General features: G+C 39.3%; 1 protein-coding gene across 1 annotated transcript in view; it reads right to left on the bottom strand.

Moving 5' to 3' along the window:
- Nucleotides 1–15166, bottom strand: part of cacna1bb (calcium channel, voltage-dependent, N type, alpha 1B subunit, b) — a 177306-nt gene that overhangs the window by 46276 nt on the left and 115864 nt on the right. Inside the window, exons 31-35 of the mRNA XM_058052322.1 lie at nucleotides 10286–10382; nucleotides 6863–7023; nucleotides 6644–6793; nucleotides 1732–1933; nucleotides 511–675 (exon numbers count right to left, since the gene is read on the bottom strand). Of these exons, the coding sequence (XP_057908305.1) occupies nucleotides 511–675; nucleotides 1732–1933; nucleotides 6644–6793; nucleotides 6863–7023; nucleotides 10286–10382 (775 nt within the window). The remainder of the gene's footprint in view (nucleotides 1–510; nucleotides 676–1731; nucleotides 1934–6643; nucleotides 6794–6862; nucleotides 7024–10285; nucleotides 10383–15166) is intronic.

Below are 15166 nucleotides of genomic sequence, written 5' to 3'. Positions count from 1 at the left end.
TCATTTTCTACCACTTATCCTCACGAGGGTCGCGGGGGTGCTGGAGCCTATCCCAGCTGTCTTCGGGCGAGAGGCAGGGTACACCCTGGACTGGTCGCCAGCCAATCACAGGGCACATATAGACAAACAACCATTCACACTCACATTCATACCTATGGACAATTTGGAGTCGCCAATTAACCTAGCATGTTTTTGGAATGTGGGAGGAAACCGGAGTACCCGGAGAAAACCCACGCATGCACCGGGAGAACATGCAAACTCCACACAGAGATGGCCGAGAATGGAATTGAACCCTGGTCTCCTAGCTGCGAGGCCTGTGCGCTAACCACGCGTCCGCCTTGCCGCCCAGATTATTATTACAGATGTAAAATTGGAATTTTAGATTCATTATTTAATTGGATTTACTGTAGCAATGTAAGTGTAAATCTCTCTCTCCGTTGTTGCCACCGTTCTTTGTAAATCATGCCTCCAAGGGAAGTCAAGTCTGCATTTTTCTGCCTGAGGACTCACCTTCATCATCAGCACCACAGTGTTGAGGGCAATTAAAGTCATAATGGCATACTCGAAAGGCGGCGACACCACAAATTTCCACATCCTATACTGGAAGGACTGCTTGTCGTCCGGCATGTACCTTGTCAAAGGCCTGGCGTTTATGGCAAAATCAATACAAGCCCTCTGTTTGATTAGAAGACAAAACAAAAACACACAATTACTATTATTATTCAATTATTATTTTTGCTTGGCTCCTATTATCATAAAAGGAAATTGCATTTGGAAAACGCAGTACAGTAAACCTCGGATATATCGGACTCTGATATATCGGAAATTCGCTCACAACGGACAGATAAAAAAGAAGCGATTTTTCTGTAATGCATTTCCAATAAAAATTCATTGCATATATCGGATTTTTTATAACAGATTTCGCCTATTTCGGACAAAATCTCCAGTCCCGTTCCAATGCATTTCCATTAAATTTCCCTCACATATATCGGATGGCCGCATCGTTATGCTAATCTTGTTGGGGTCACTGGCTATTGTCTTTCTCCTGGCTCCAGATTTAGGACAAATATAAAAGTGAGTGACGTCAATAATACTAGCACAGCAGTGAATGAGATCTTAACCTCACTATTGGAAATAACGTAGGCCTGACGGGCGTAACAGGGCCTAGCTTAATTAACAATTTGTTATGCTCAGAGTCCAATAAAGTTAAATTCTCATTACCTTACGTCTCTTTTCATTGCCCAGTCCAGGTACATTGGAAACATAGTCAAGGAAGTGCCTTTTTATAACGGATAAAATCCGATTTACGCATATACCGGATATAAATACCGGAAAATTTCCGTTTTACGCATATCCGATATATGCGTAAAACGGAAATTTTCCGGCATTTATATCCGGTATACGCATATAACGGATTTCGCTTATATCGGACAAAACCAGTGGGAACAATTGAATCCGATATATCCGAGGTTTACTGTACTATTATAATCACAAGCCAATAATTCAATGGCAAAAAGTGACTGCTAAGCAATGAAGCTTAGAAAACTAACCTCAATTTGGATTTTGGCCTGTTAGTAAAATGTAACAGTTCATACATTTTGTCTCGTACTTGGATTTCCAATGAGAGATTTGCAGTACAAAACAGTAACATGTTGTTGTCCAACTACAATAACCTATAAAAATGCTCTGAGAAACGCATGAGAAACATGAGAAACGGCAGCACACTTATACCTCGTTCTTTTCCAGGCTGCACTCAGACATAGCTTTGTCTCCCTGCTCCTGGAAGGTGATGATAATCAAAGCCACAAATATGTTGACAAAGAAGAAAGGGAACACCACAAAGTACACCACATAAAAGATGGATGTCTCCATGCGGAAGCCTGGGCTGGGACCCTGGTCCTCATAGGTGGCATCGACTGAATGCTTCAGCACCCTGGAAAGAAGTGAAGGGGATTTAAGAGTGATGATTCACGTACGTGTGGAAACACACCCTGTAAAGCAACAGCTACCTTGGAAGACATCTAAGAAAGCCATAAAATGGGGTGGATAACTCCTTTCCAAATGAATTATTATTACTATGAAAGTGTGTAGTAAGTATAATTACTATGAAAGTGTGTAGTAAGTATATCAAACCAGGAGTATGTGTGTCTATATTATGTCTTACGTATACAGTGAAGAAAATAAGTATTTGAACACCCTGCTATTTTGCTATTTCTCCCACTTAGAAATCATGGAGGGGTCTGAAATTTTCATTGTAGGTGCATGTCCACTGTGAGAGAGATAAACTAAAAAGAAAAATCCAGAAATCACAATGCATGATTTTTTAACAATTTATTTGTGTGATACAGCTGCTAATAAGTATTTGAACACCTGAGAAAATGAATGTTAATACAGTGAAGAAAATAAGTATTTGAACACCCTGCTATTTTGCTATTTCTCCCACTTAGAAATCATGGAGGGGTCTGAAATTTTCATCGTAGGTGCATGTCCACTGTGAGAGAGATAAACTAAAAAGAAAAATCCAGAAATCACAATGCATGATTTTTTAACAATTTATTTGTGTGATACAGCTGCAAATAAGTATTTGAACACCTGAGAAAATGAATGTTAATATTTGGTACAGTAGCCTTTGTTTGCTATTACAGAGGTCAAACGTTTCCTGTAGTTTTTCACCAGGTTTGCACACACTGCAGGAGGGATCTTGGCCCACTCCTCCACACAGATCTTCTCTAGATCAGTCAGGTTTCTGGGCTGTCGCTGAGAAACACGGAGTTTGAGCTCCCTCCAAAGATTTTCGATTGGGTTCAGGTCTGGAGACTGGCTGGGCCATGCTAGAACCTTGATATGCTTCTTACGGAGCCACTCCTTGGTTTTCCTGGCTGTGTGCTTCGGGTCGTTGTCGTGTTGGAAGACCCAGCCACGACCCATCTTCAATGCTCTGACAGAGGGAAGGAGGTTGTTCCCCAAAATCTCACAATACACGGCCCCAGTCATCCTCTCTTTAATGCAGTGCACTCGTCCTGTCCCATGTGCAGAAAAACACCCCCAAAGCATGATGCTACCACCCCCATGCTTCACAGTAGGGATGGTGTTCTTCGGATTGTACTCTTCATTCTTCTTCCTCCAAACACGCTTATTGGAATTATGAGCAAAAAGTTCTATTTTGGTCTCATCTGACCATAAAACTTTCTCCCATGACTCCTCTGTATCATCCAAATGGTCATATGCAAACTTAAGACGGGCCTTGACATGTGCTGGTTTAAGCAGGGGAACCTTTCGTGCCATGCATGATTTCACATCATGACGTCTTAGTGTATTACCTACAGTAACCTTGGAAACGGTGGTCCCAGCTCTTTTCAGGTCATTGACCAAGTCCTGTCGTGTAGTTCTGGGCTGATTCCTCACCTTTCTTAGAATCATTGAGACCCCACGAGGTGATATCTTGCATGGGGCTCCACTCCGATTGAGATTGACCGTCATGTTTAGCTTCTTCCATTTTCTAATGATAGCTCCAACAGTGGACCTTTTTTCACCAAGCTGCTTGGTAATTGCTCCGTAGCCCTTTCCAGCCTTGTGGAGGTGTACAATTTTGTCTCTGGTGTCTTTGGACAGCTCTTTGGTCTTCGCCATGTTACAAGTTAAAGTCTTACTGATTGTATGGGGTGGACAGGTGTCTTTATGCAGCTAACGACCTCAAACAGGTGCATCTGATTCAGGATGATACATGGAGTGCAGGTGGACTTCTAATGGGCAGACTAACAGGTCTTTCAGGGTCAGAATTCTAGATGATACACAGGTGTTCAAATACTTATTTGCAGCTGTATCACACAAATAAATTGTTAAAAAATCATGCATTGTGATTTCTGGATTTTTCTTTTTAGTTTATCTCTCTCACAGTGGACATGCACCTACGATGAAAATTTCAGACCCCTCCATGATTTCTAAGTGGGAGAAATAGCAAAATAGCAGGGTGTTCAAATACTTATTTTCTTCACTGTATGTCTTATAAGAACATCAATGATATCTCCAAAGTTACGAAAAACTTAAAGCTGGTATTATTTGCGGATGATACCACTGCTTTTTGTTCTGGAGGGAGTACAGACCAAATCATTAGAAAGGTCAGAGAAGAAATGGTCACACTAAAAAGATGGTTTGATGATAATAGATTGTCCTTGAACCGAAGTAAAACTAAAATCATGCTGTTTGGTAACAGCAGAAAAGACACGTACCAACAAATACAAATAGACGGTGTGGACATTGAAAGGGTGAACGAAAATACATTTCTGGGGATCACAATAGATGAAAATATGAGCTGGAAACCTCATATTCCAAATATACAACATAAGGTGGCCAGAAATATTTCAGTATTGAACAAAGCAAAATTTGTTCTCAATCAGAAATCACTCTTCTACCATATCTTACTTATTGTGTGGAAATACGGGCTAATAACTATAAAAGCAATCTTCACTCGCTAAATGTACTGCAAAAAAGGTCAGTAAGGATAATTCATAATGGCACCTACAGAGAACATACTAACTCCTTATTTCTAAAATCACAAATACTTCAACTTGCTGATATAGTTCATCTTCAAACAGCTAAAAAATTGCATAAGGCTAAAAACAACCAATTAGCTAAAAATGTCATCCAATACTTCTCTACAAGAGAGGAGAAATATGATCTCAGGGAAGAAGTACATTTGAAACACTTCTATGCTAGGACTACGTTAAAAAGCCATAGCATTTCAGTATGTGGAATCAAACTATGGAATGGATTGAGTAAGGACCTCAAACAATGCACAACGATGAGCCAATTCAAGAAACAATACAAGCAGTTGATGTTTGCTAAATACAAGGATGAAGAGTCTTGAACCAGTCATGATGTGCTATATATATCACTATATTGACACTTACTATGGTACACATTATGTCATTGGATGGTCATATCACCTCGTACTTCGGTACGAGGTACATTATTAACAAACAAAAAACAAAAAAAAAACTTAAACTGTATTATGGAAAGCAGGAAGTGAACAAATGTAACAGTTACTGATTGTAAAAGTACCAGATGGAGGGGTAGGATTTAATAAGCTTTGCTTCTTCCTACTCCTTTTGGACATGTGGAACTGTGAACTGATTATGGGATGCACTCAAATGTAATCTGATGCATGTTCAAATGAAATAAAACCATTACCATTACCATTACCATTATAATCATGATGTCTCATATAATGGGTAATACGAGCGCAAGTGTTACTTTTGTTATTTCATGTCTACAGCTCTCTAATAATGTTTAAAAATAATGAATTTTGCAAATTTATAAATCAGAAATCCTATTTCGTGGAAATTCACTCATCACTGTCGAGTCTGGAACCAATTAACCGCCATAAACGAGGGGCGACTGTGTCCCACTTATGCGTAATGTGTTATATTCAAACAATCTCCACTTAATTTAGCATCTGCTTGACTGCAAAAACAAACAATTATTCCTAGAATATAATTTTAAGTACATTGTACGTCCCCGCTTTGGGATTCTAAGACTACTACTTTCATATAAACCTATAGGAGGTCATCAAACCAAACAAACAAAATACACAAGTAATACATGTAAAATACAGCATGTCACTGCACCACATAAGGGTATCAAAATAAACACTAATATACATGGAAAATAATACTATTTTATACTAACATATCGCCCGCAAGGCATGCGGGGTAACTTCCTGTTGGGGAAGTGTGGGTGGGGTTTTTGCAGTATGTCTGTAAGTGTTTATTTTAATAATAATAATAAAATAATAAATAATATACAGGGTCAGGCAAAATGATCTGACACATTTGTAGGTTAAATAAAAGGCAAATAAAGTAAAGAAACAGTGTTTTTATTTTTGCTTTGTTTCTTTATAATGCCATTGTTTTTCGTTTCTTTTTCAGTTGCTGCCATGAATTGGACTGGTGAGCATGGCGCTTTCATTGTGTTTATCAAAACAAACAAATTTGTAACTGCAACACAACGAGCGTTCCGATTGTACTTCAATCTTGGTAGACATGATCCCGTACCAGTTCGAAACACCATCTTGTTACGGGTTACCAACTTCAGAGCTACTGGATCTGCATTGAAACCAAAATCAACCAGCCGACCTCGCAAGAACTGATTTAATTTTTGAAACATAATGAAAATAAAAACACTTTTTTCTTTCTTTACTTTATTTGCCTTTTATTTAACGTACAAATATGTCAAATCGGCGGCACGGCGGTCGAGTGGTTAGCGCGCAGACCTCACAGCGAGGAGACCAGGGTTCAATTCCACCCTCGGCCATCTTGGTGTGGAGTTTGCATGTTCTCCCCGTGCATGCGTGGGTTTTCTCCGGGTACTCCGGTTTCCTCCCACATTCCAAAAACATGCTAGGTTAATTGGCGACTCCAAATAGTCCATAGGTATGAATGTGAGTGTGAATGGTTGTTTGTCTATATGTGCCCTGTACATACCCTATTTGTACCTCTGCCAAAGACAGCTGGGATAGGCTCCAGCACCCCCGAGACCCTCGTGAGGAAAAAGTGATAGAAAATGAATGAATGAATGTGTCAAATCATTTTGCCTGACCCTGTACATTCTAATCCAAGTACAGGAAATTGTGATCCCGACTTACAGAGGCCAGCCCTCTCCAGTGGAGACGGTGAAAAGCGTCAAGAAGGCCCAAAGAACATTATCATAGTGGAACTCGTATTTCTTCCACTCTCTGGGCTGAGCTTCTACATCACGTCCACGTTCCATTTTGTCGTAGTCCAGAAACTGACCCCTAAAAGAGACAAGAGCAGAAATATATCCAAGTTTCACATAGAAAAACAGCCAAAGATAAATGGCGTACCTGCAGTCTTTCTCCAGACCCTTGGACTCATCAGTGCAGTAGAAGAATTTGCCTTTGAAAAGCTGCACGGCGATGACAGCAAAGATGAACATGAAGAGGATGTACACGATAAGGATGTTGAGAACATTCTTCAGGGAATTCACCACACAGTCGAACACAGCCTGAAAAAAAAAAAAACAACATGGCAGTGCAATTGAAGTCTACATACAGTACCGCCTGTCAATAATGTGTATAAGGACAGTTTGAACACATGCACAAATTTTGAGTAAACACATTATAAAGGTGTAAGCTATGGCAGTCAACTAGAACTGCACAAACCTCCCATCAGTACACACGCCATTGATTACTATTACTATTAGCATGTCTCCGGAGATGATGTTGCTAAAAGCATAAAGGCTTTGCCAGGAAGCTCTCAAGCATCTCCATCTTTGCTTGTATTGGAGATGCGCCATACCACCGAGTTAAACCAAAATGAATGTTTCATTAAGATGGATTGTGTCTGCCATTGGCATTAATAGAATTCAAGGTGTTCCTGCAGTCCTGATCAAAAATGTAGGTCCATTGTCATTTTCAGTCTGGTATTCTGTGGTCCTTTTGTTCTGTCCTTTTTTGATGATATTTTTTAGAGAGTTTTCAGAGATGGTGGCAGTGTTTTTAAGGTTGTTGGTGCTAAGGATCGGCCGATACGTCGGCCGGCCGATATATCGGGCCGATATTTGCGTTCTTTACTTGAATCAGTATCAGCGGATACACACGTGGATTCGCCGATATATTTTTCCGCTGCATGATTTACAGACAGGCATCCACCGGGCAGCTTTGAGTTGCCAGCAACACAGGACCCCGCAACAAATGCAACAAGAAATCCCAAAAACATCACATACCAAAGCAACAGATGAATAAAAGTGCTCTCACTAGTTGAGCAGACCAAGAATGAACAACTATGCAACTTTAACTACAAACTGACTACATCGACGGTGCCGCAAAGCATGCTGGGAACCAGGAAGTGCTCCCAGCGACGCGGTAATATAGTTTAGTTTGTGGGTCTGAAAAGTTTGTGAGTTTGTGGGGGGGAGGGGAGGGGGGGGGGCGCGTCACGCTGCGGAGGAGCAGTCATCACATCAATGCTAAATAAAAATTAAACTACGACAGAAATGTTTTGCACATGGTTGAATATTTATTCCTTTTAAAGTTGATAATTATAGGTTAGTATCAGTATCAGTATCTGATCAGTATCAGTATCAGCCCAAGGCCAAACTTGGGGGCATGATACCTGGCTTGATACCAGACAAACCATGTGATGATCTTATTATCACATACTATTTAATCATGAGCTTATTATCACGTACTATTTAATCAAAAGACCATTTTGTTTCCAGAAAATGTTCAGTTTATTACATGTATTATATCTAAACAGTGTAAACACAACAATTGCAAAAATATTTCAACAATAATATTTTATCAACAGTCTTATCTTATCAATGTCTGACAATTAAAGTTCCATTAATCAAGTTTGGGTTTTTTGGTGACTGGAGAAGCACTAGGAATATTTATAGTTACAGTGACAAAACAAATGCTGTGTTCACGCTCGTGCGCTGTTCTCTGATTGGTTGTTTCACGGGCACGATACCAGAGCAGCGCGCTCTGAGTGGACAGCTACGGGGGCTGATACTGGACATGGTTAAACTCTATATTTTATCAGTATCACTGCCCTGGGCTTTGACACAGTATCATTTCGGCCTTTTCCCGTATCATTCATGGGCGGTTTCTAGGGTACAGGGCGGCCGATTAATAGTGTAGTATGTGATAATATTTGTTATCATTGTCATTTTTTCATGTAAATTGAGGGAGCAAAAGCAGTATCGGCCACAAATATCGGCCCAAGCAAAAGCGGCCATCGGCTAAGGGTGATGGAAAAAAATCGGTATCGGCCCCAAAAAAAACACATCTGTCGATCCCTAGTTGGTACCTTAGTACCTTAATACCTTAGTATCAATCCTAATGTGAAGGAATTGAAAAAGTCATTTTCTAAGCCAAGTGAAAGCAGTTCCAGCATGAATTAAGCCTGTGCTTCTCAAATAGTGCGGCAAGTTCCCGGGGGGGTTGTGGGGAACTGTCAGGGAAGACCCGCCAACGTGTATGCATTTGTCATACCCAGCATGCCATTTGACTCTTGAATGTGCTCTCCATTTTGTTGTATTTGGCTGGCTTCAGTTTGGAGTTCAGATAACAAAATAGATATACGCCAAAGACGTTTCTGTCCCCTGGTAGGGGTACAACAATCAATAATTGAGTACCACTGCCTTAAGTGATGTTGAATCTCGACGCTCAGATTAAATCATTGATAACTCCCAAGATAAGGAAAATGTTGCACATTATCGATGACTTCATCTGATCAATTGAGGCTGATTGGTTTGGAATTTTTCCTGGGGTTGACTTTGAGACCAAATAAGCATATTAGCAAATATGTAGAATACATATACAATGTTTTGTTCCTGTAACATCCACCATCGGCCATCTCTGTGTGGAGTTTGCATGTTCTCCCCGTGCATGCGTGGGTTTTCTCCGGGTACTCCGGTTTCCTCCCACATTCCAAAAACATGCTAGGTTAATTGGCGACTCCAAATTGTCCATAGGTATGAATGTGAGTGTGAATGGTTGTTTGTCTATATGTGCCCTGTGATTGGCTGGCGAGCAGTCCAGGGTGTACCCCGCCTTTCGCATGAAGACAGCTGGGATAGGCTCCAGCACCCCCGCGATCCTCATGAGGATAAGCGGTAGAAAATGAACGAATGAAGTAGCATTAATAATAGCATGTTGTGAATTCGGGGCTGCATGCCGGTCGAGTGGTTAGCGCGCAGACCTCACAGCTAGGAGACCAGGGTTCAATTCCACCCTCGGCCATCTCTGTGTGGAGTTTGCATGTTCTCCCCGTGCATGTGTGGGTTTTCTCCGGGTACTCCGGTTTCCTCCCACATTCCAAAAACATGCTAGGTTAATTGGCGACTCCAAATCGTCCATAGGTATGAATTTGAGTGTGAATGGTTGTTTGTCTATATGTGCCCTGTGATTGGCTGGCGACCAGTCCAGGGTATTCCCACGTCTTTCGCCCGAAGACAGCTTTTTTTGGCACTCCTAAGCGGCAGTGCCAAAAAAAAAAGAAGGTGAAAATTAACGTCCCAAGAAGTCCCAACTGCTCAACTGTCCAAACCATCATGAAGGATAAAGATGACTGAATGCGAGTACTTTTCTTCCTCTCTTACTGTATTTTCACAGATGAAGCCATTTATCAAAACCCACAAATCAAAAATATATATAAATGGAATTGGGACCGTAATTGGCAATCTTGTTGAGTGCTACATGTAAAAAAAAAACAACATACAAACTGCTGTGTTTGTTTTGTGCTGAGTGATTGGATTACTGTACCTTCAGCTTGGGAAGACGTTTAATGGTCTTAAGTGGCCGCAAGACTCTGAGGACCCTCAGGGACTTAATGGTGTTAATGTCCTTGCCTTTTGTCCCTCTGTGGAGATTGAGAGGACAGTAAATCTACGAAATGCAGAGTAACCCATAACCATTAAACCCTTTCACGCCTCTCCATCCTCTAAGAGTAGCTGACTGCAGAACATCAAGTAGATGCTCCACAAGAGGAAATACCTGTTTATGATTTGTTAGTGGTAGAATACATGCAAGTGAGGGTTATATCATGTTATTCTACAGAAGAAGGGTTTTAGGTCAGTATAAGGATGTTAACTGTACTAATATATAATGCCGTTTTATTCCACATTTCCACCACTACCGTGGTCAAAAATGGGAGCATACACCGGCACTCAAAAGTGTCTTCTGTAGAATAACATACAACAAAACACGACACATCAGCAAAGATAATAGTTTCTTTGCAGGAACCACTATCAGGAGTATCTAATGCTGCACCTTTAATGAACCGAGAAGGAGGTGTTGCTGATAAGATAATGTATCGCTGAAACATCACTCACGTAAAGACCGATATTGGCCAAGGACAGTCAGGGGGAGTTTTAATTAAAGTTCCGCATGCGCATAATGCGCTTTATGGAACATTTGTCTGATGTTAACATGTAGAAATCTGAAGTGCAATAAGCACTAAGCGGTACAAAAGTGTCTAAGTCAGGGGTCTGTGGATTGTACGCCAAACCATGAAAGGACGTAGGGGACCACTTGATACATTTTGTACATGATGAACGTGATTCTCAACTGGCTTTTGAGTCGTGGACCCATTCCTACAAGCTGTTGTCAGTCCCGTATCTTGTTGGGCCTTAGAACTTTTTTTTGTGGAATGCACATCTTACATATAGATTTAACTTTTTTACATATTTGGACATGTAAAAAAAATTACCAGGAAAGTGCATGTGGGATTTTCATTGAAAATTAGCATTAGCATTGAGCTACCATAAATTATTCTGTATCTTCTGTATGTTATAATTAACATGCTTTATTTCTGTATGTTAGAGACAGTGCCACTGAGGAAAAGACAGGAAGCAGAACTAGAGGTTCTCATTGGGAGTGACCAGGATGGATAGGATCAGGAAGTACATCAGGAGTACATCAGGAGTACATCGGCCTAATGTCAGAGAGGCCAGACTGAGATGTTTGGGACATGTCCAGAGGAGAGATAGTGAATATATTGGTAGAAGGATGTTGCCAGGTAGGAGGCGTAGAGGAGGACCAATGAGGAGGTTTATGGATGTGGTGAAGGAGGACATGAGGGTAGTTGGTGTGAGAGAGTCAGATGCAGAAGACAGGGTTGGATGGAAGAGATTGATTTGTTGAAGGGAAAAGCCCAAAGAGAAGAAGAGGAAGAAGATTGTTCCATTTCATTGCTCTTCAAAGTAAAGGCTCAGAAATGGAACTCTGCTGAAGGGTTGTCTGTCAAAAACCTTGACACTTGACACTCAATTCATTATTGTGGAGATAAATGTATGATTCTGTTTACTGTGTTACTTTGCAATACCTCAAATTTAAACTTTGTCTTTTCATGAAATACACAATATTTGATACCCCTTGCCATCACGGGGTGATGGTGGGCCCCGCATTCAGACCTGTTGAGAACCGCTGTGCTAAACTGAACATAAACATCAATATCTATCTTTTCTTTGATAGGTGACAAAATATCTATGAGTCTCATATCTAATAACATATCTAATGTATAATCAATTACAGTGGAACATGTCACTTTACAGTAAATATAGTCATTCTATTTCAAATCCAATATAACGCTGTACTCAAACACACCTTGACAGAGCGAATGGTGGCCTAGTTCTACGTGCTGTTAAAACATGACTCGACAGGTAGGATGGCTCAAAGCAGGGGGGGAAGCATGGTTCCGTAAATGTCCTCCCTGGGTAACAGTTTAGCAAAATGACATGCACCTCTCATGCTCACGTGACTTGACTACCCCCGGCATGCAAGCCGAAAAGACAACGCCAGCTCTCGTTATTGAAGGAGCTCAACACACAGAGATGGCAACAACGGTCTCTTCATAGCTTTCAGAAGGTCAGCAGTGTTTGCTAAAAAAAGTGCAGGAGCCAGAGTTGAGCTGAGTTGGGGTGGGGGGGTACAGGAAGTGACGTTCGGGGTTCAGAGTTGAGTTTTAACATGGACGCAACAGTAGAATGTGTTTAAACATTCGAACCTGCAATAAAGGCCTGTTGTTCCGGGAATGAGATCTGGTGCTTGTGTGTCTCACCAAACATTGCTTACACCTAGTGACCAGTATAGAATACTACATTTTTTCATCACACCTTTGAATGTGTCTTCTCCTTATATTTATGTTTTAGTTATTTTTGTCATTTTTATGCTTGACAATTAATTAATCAATTTTGGCAACCCCCCCCCAAAAAATATATATAATTATTATAATTTTATAATAATTATTATATTATCTTACCAAGACATTTTTTATCTACCTATCTATATATATAATTATATATTATAATGAAAAAAAAATATATATATAACCAATATATATATATATATAACCAATATATATATATAACCAATATATATATATATATATATATATATATATATATATATATATATATATATATATATATATATATATATTGGTTATATATATATAATAATTATTATAAAATTATATATCTAATAAATATTATATATAATTATATATATATAATTATATATTATAATAATTATTATATTATCTTACCAAGATAATTTTTTTATCTACCAAAATATATATAATTATTATAAAATGATATATATAATACATTCATTCATTCATTCATTTTCTACCGCTTTTTCCTCACGAGGGTCGCGGGGGGGTGCTGGAGCCTATCCCAGCTGTCTTCGGGCGTAAGGCGGGGTACACCCTGGACTGGTCGCCAGCCAATCACAGGGCACATATAGACAAACAACCATTCACACTCACATTCATACCTATGGACAATTTGGAGTCGCCAATTAACCTAGCATGTTTTTGGAATGTGGGAGGAAACCGGAGTACCCGGAGAAAACCCACGCATGCACGGGGAGAACATGCAAACTCCACACAGAGATGCCCGAGGGTGGGATTGAACCCTGGTCTCCTAGCTGTGAGGTCCTAGACCACCGTGCCGCCCATATATAATACATATTATATATAATTATATATAATATTTATTATATATATAATTTATAATAATTATATATATATATTCGTTTGCCAAAATTAATTTAATTAATCAATTAATTAATTAATTGTCAAGCATAAAAATGACAAATATAATAAAAATATGAATATAAGGAGAAGACACATTCAAAGGTGTGATGAAAAATGTAGTATTCTATACTGGTTATTACTGACGACTGACGACTGTCAGTAGTTAATTTTAAAGCATTTAAAGTTGGGGTAAACATGAGAAATTCATATGGCTGATAACAAAAACGCACAATTAATATCCCATGGCCACTAAATGGCTAAATTAATAATTGAATGGTGTAATAGTGTCAACAAATGCGATGTGCTATACATTTTTGCATGCATTGTCAACACAACTTAAGTTCGATATTATAAATACAAGAACACGTGATATTTATTTGCACGAGCACACAACTGCACAGCGATCTTCTGAAAGCTATGCAACGGAGCTCCCAATATTGTCTTCTTGTCCTGATGTCCAAATATTGGGACGGTAGCTATTTTTCTACGAGGGAAGAGGGGTACACGGTCATATCCCAAGCACCTTGGGATGGAGATCAACTATATGCATCTAAAGAGCTTGAGAAGGAGAAGCGTTCTTTGCTTCACAAAGAGGAAAGATGGGAAGAGAGTGTGATCAGGCAAAAGGGAGATAAGGACAGTTCCCACCTGGCCACGGTTTGTTGCGATCTGATGAGAAAAAAGCAATGATAAGCAGACAGACACACATAACGCATTAACACAAAACGCCAAGTGGATGTGGAGAAGTACAACTAAGTAAAACATTCATGAGGAATGGACAAACTGTGACAGCCTTTCCAAAACAAGATGACATATTCTTCTAGTTAAAAAAAAATACAATGTAGGCTTTCTATGCTGATAAAACAGCGACAAGGCGTGTCCATTCAAATAACTGAAAGGAGACGGCGATGATAAGGTGTGTTTACTGTATGACAACATTCTAAACTGCAACTAAGAACAACGTTTGTGTATTATGGGATGTTATTCTCTTCTTAAATACGTGTATGTCTTTTGTTGGGGTCTTCTGACACAAGTCTCCATTTCTTATTACAATGTATCATTAACACCGCTCAGACTGATGTTGACATAAGTGGTTGTTGGCATAAACAAAACTGAAAACTAACTTTTGATTGCACACTTTTGAATGCACAGATTTTTTTTAAAATATGACAGTTTGTTAACCTAATTTTCCTCAATTTCTTCTTATTCTTTATTGTCTTGATTACAATGACAATAAAGCTTTCGTCCATGTGCAAATCTTTCGTATATGGAAGCCTGTTTCCGCCAATGAAAAAAAAGTCAAAGTCAAAATTGTGAGAAAAGAAAGTTGAAATTATGAGATAAAAGTCAAAATTATAAGATAACACAGTCGAAATTATGAGATAAGAAAGTCACAATTATGAGATAAAAAGTCAAAATTATGAGATAAGAATGTCAAAATTGTGAGATAAAAAGTCATAATTATGAGATAAAAAATTGATATCATGAGATAAAACGTCGCAATGAAGAGATAAAAAGTCATAATTATGAGATAAGTAAGTCAAAATTATGAGCAAAGTATGTCAAAATTATGAGATAAGAAAGTCACAATTATGAGATAAAAAGTC

This window comes from Doryrhamphus excisus, chromosome 2 (assembly GCF_030265055.1).
Source record: "Doryrhamphus excisus isolate RoL2022-K1 chromosome 2, RoL_Dexc_1.0, whole genome shotgun sequence".
Classification (NCBI taxonomy): domain Eukaryota; kingdom Metazoa; phylum Chordata; class Actinopteri; order Syngnathiformes; family Syngnathidae; genus Doryrhamphus; species Doryrhamphus excisus.
This window is presented reverse-complemented; position numbering and strand designations above follow the sequence as displayed.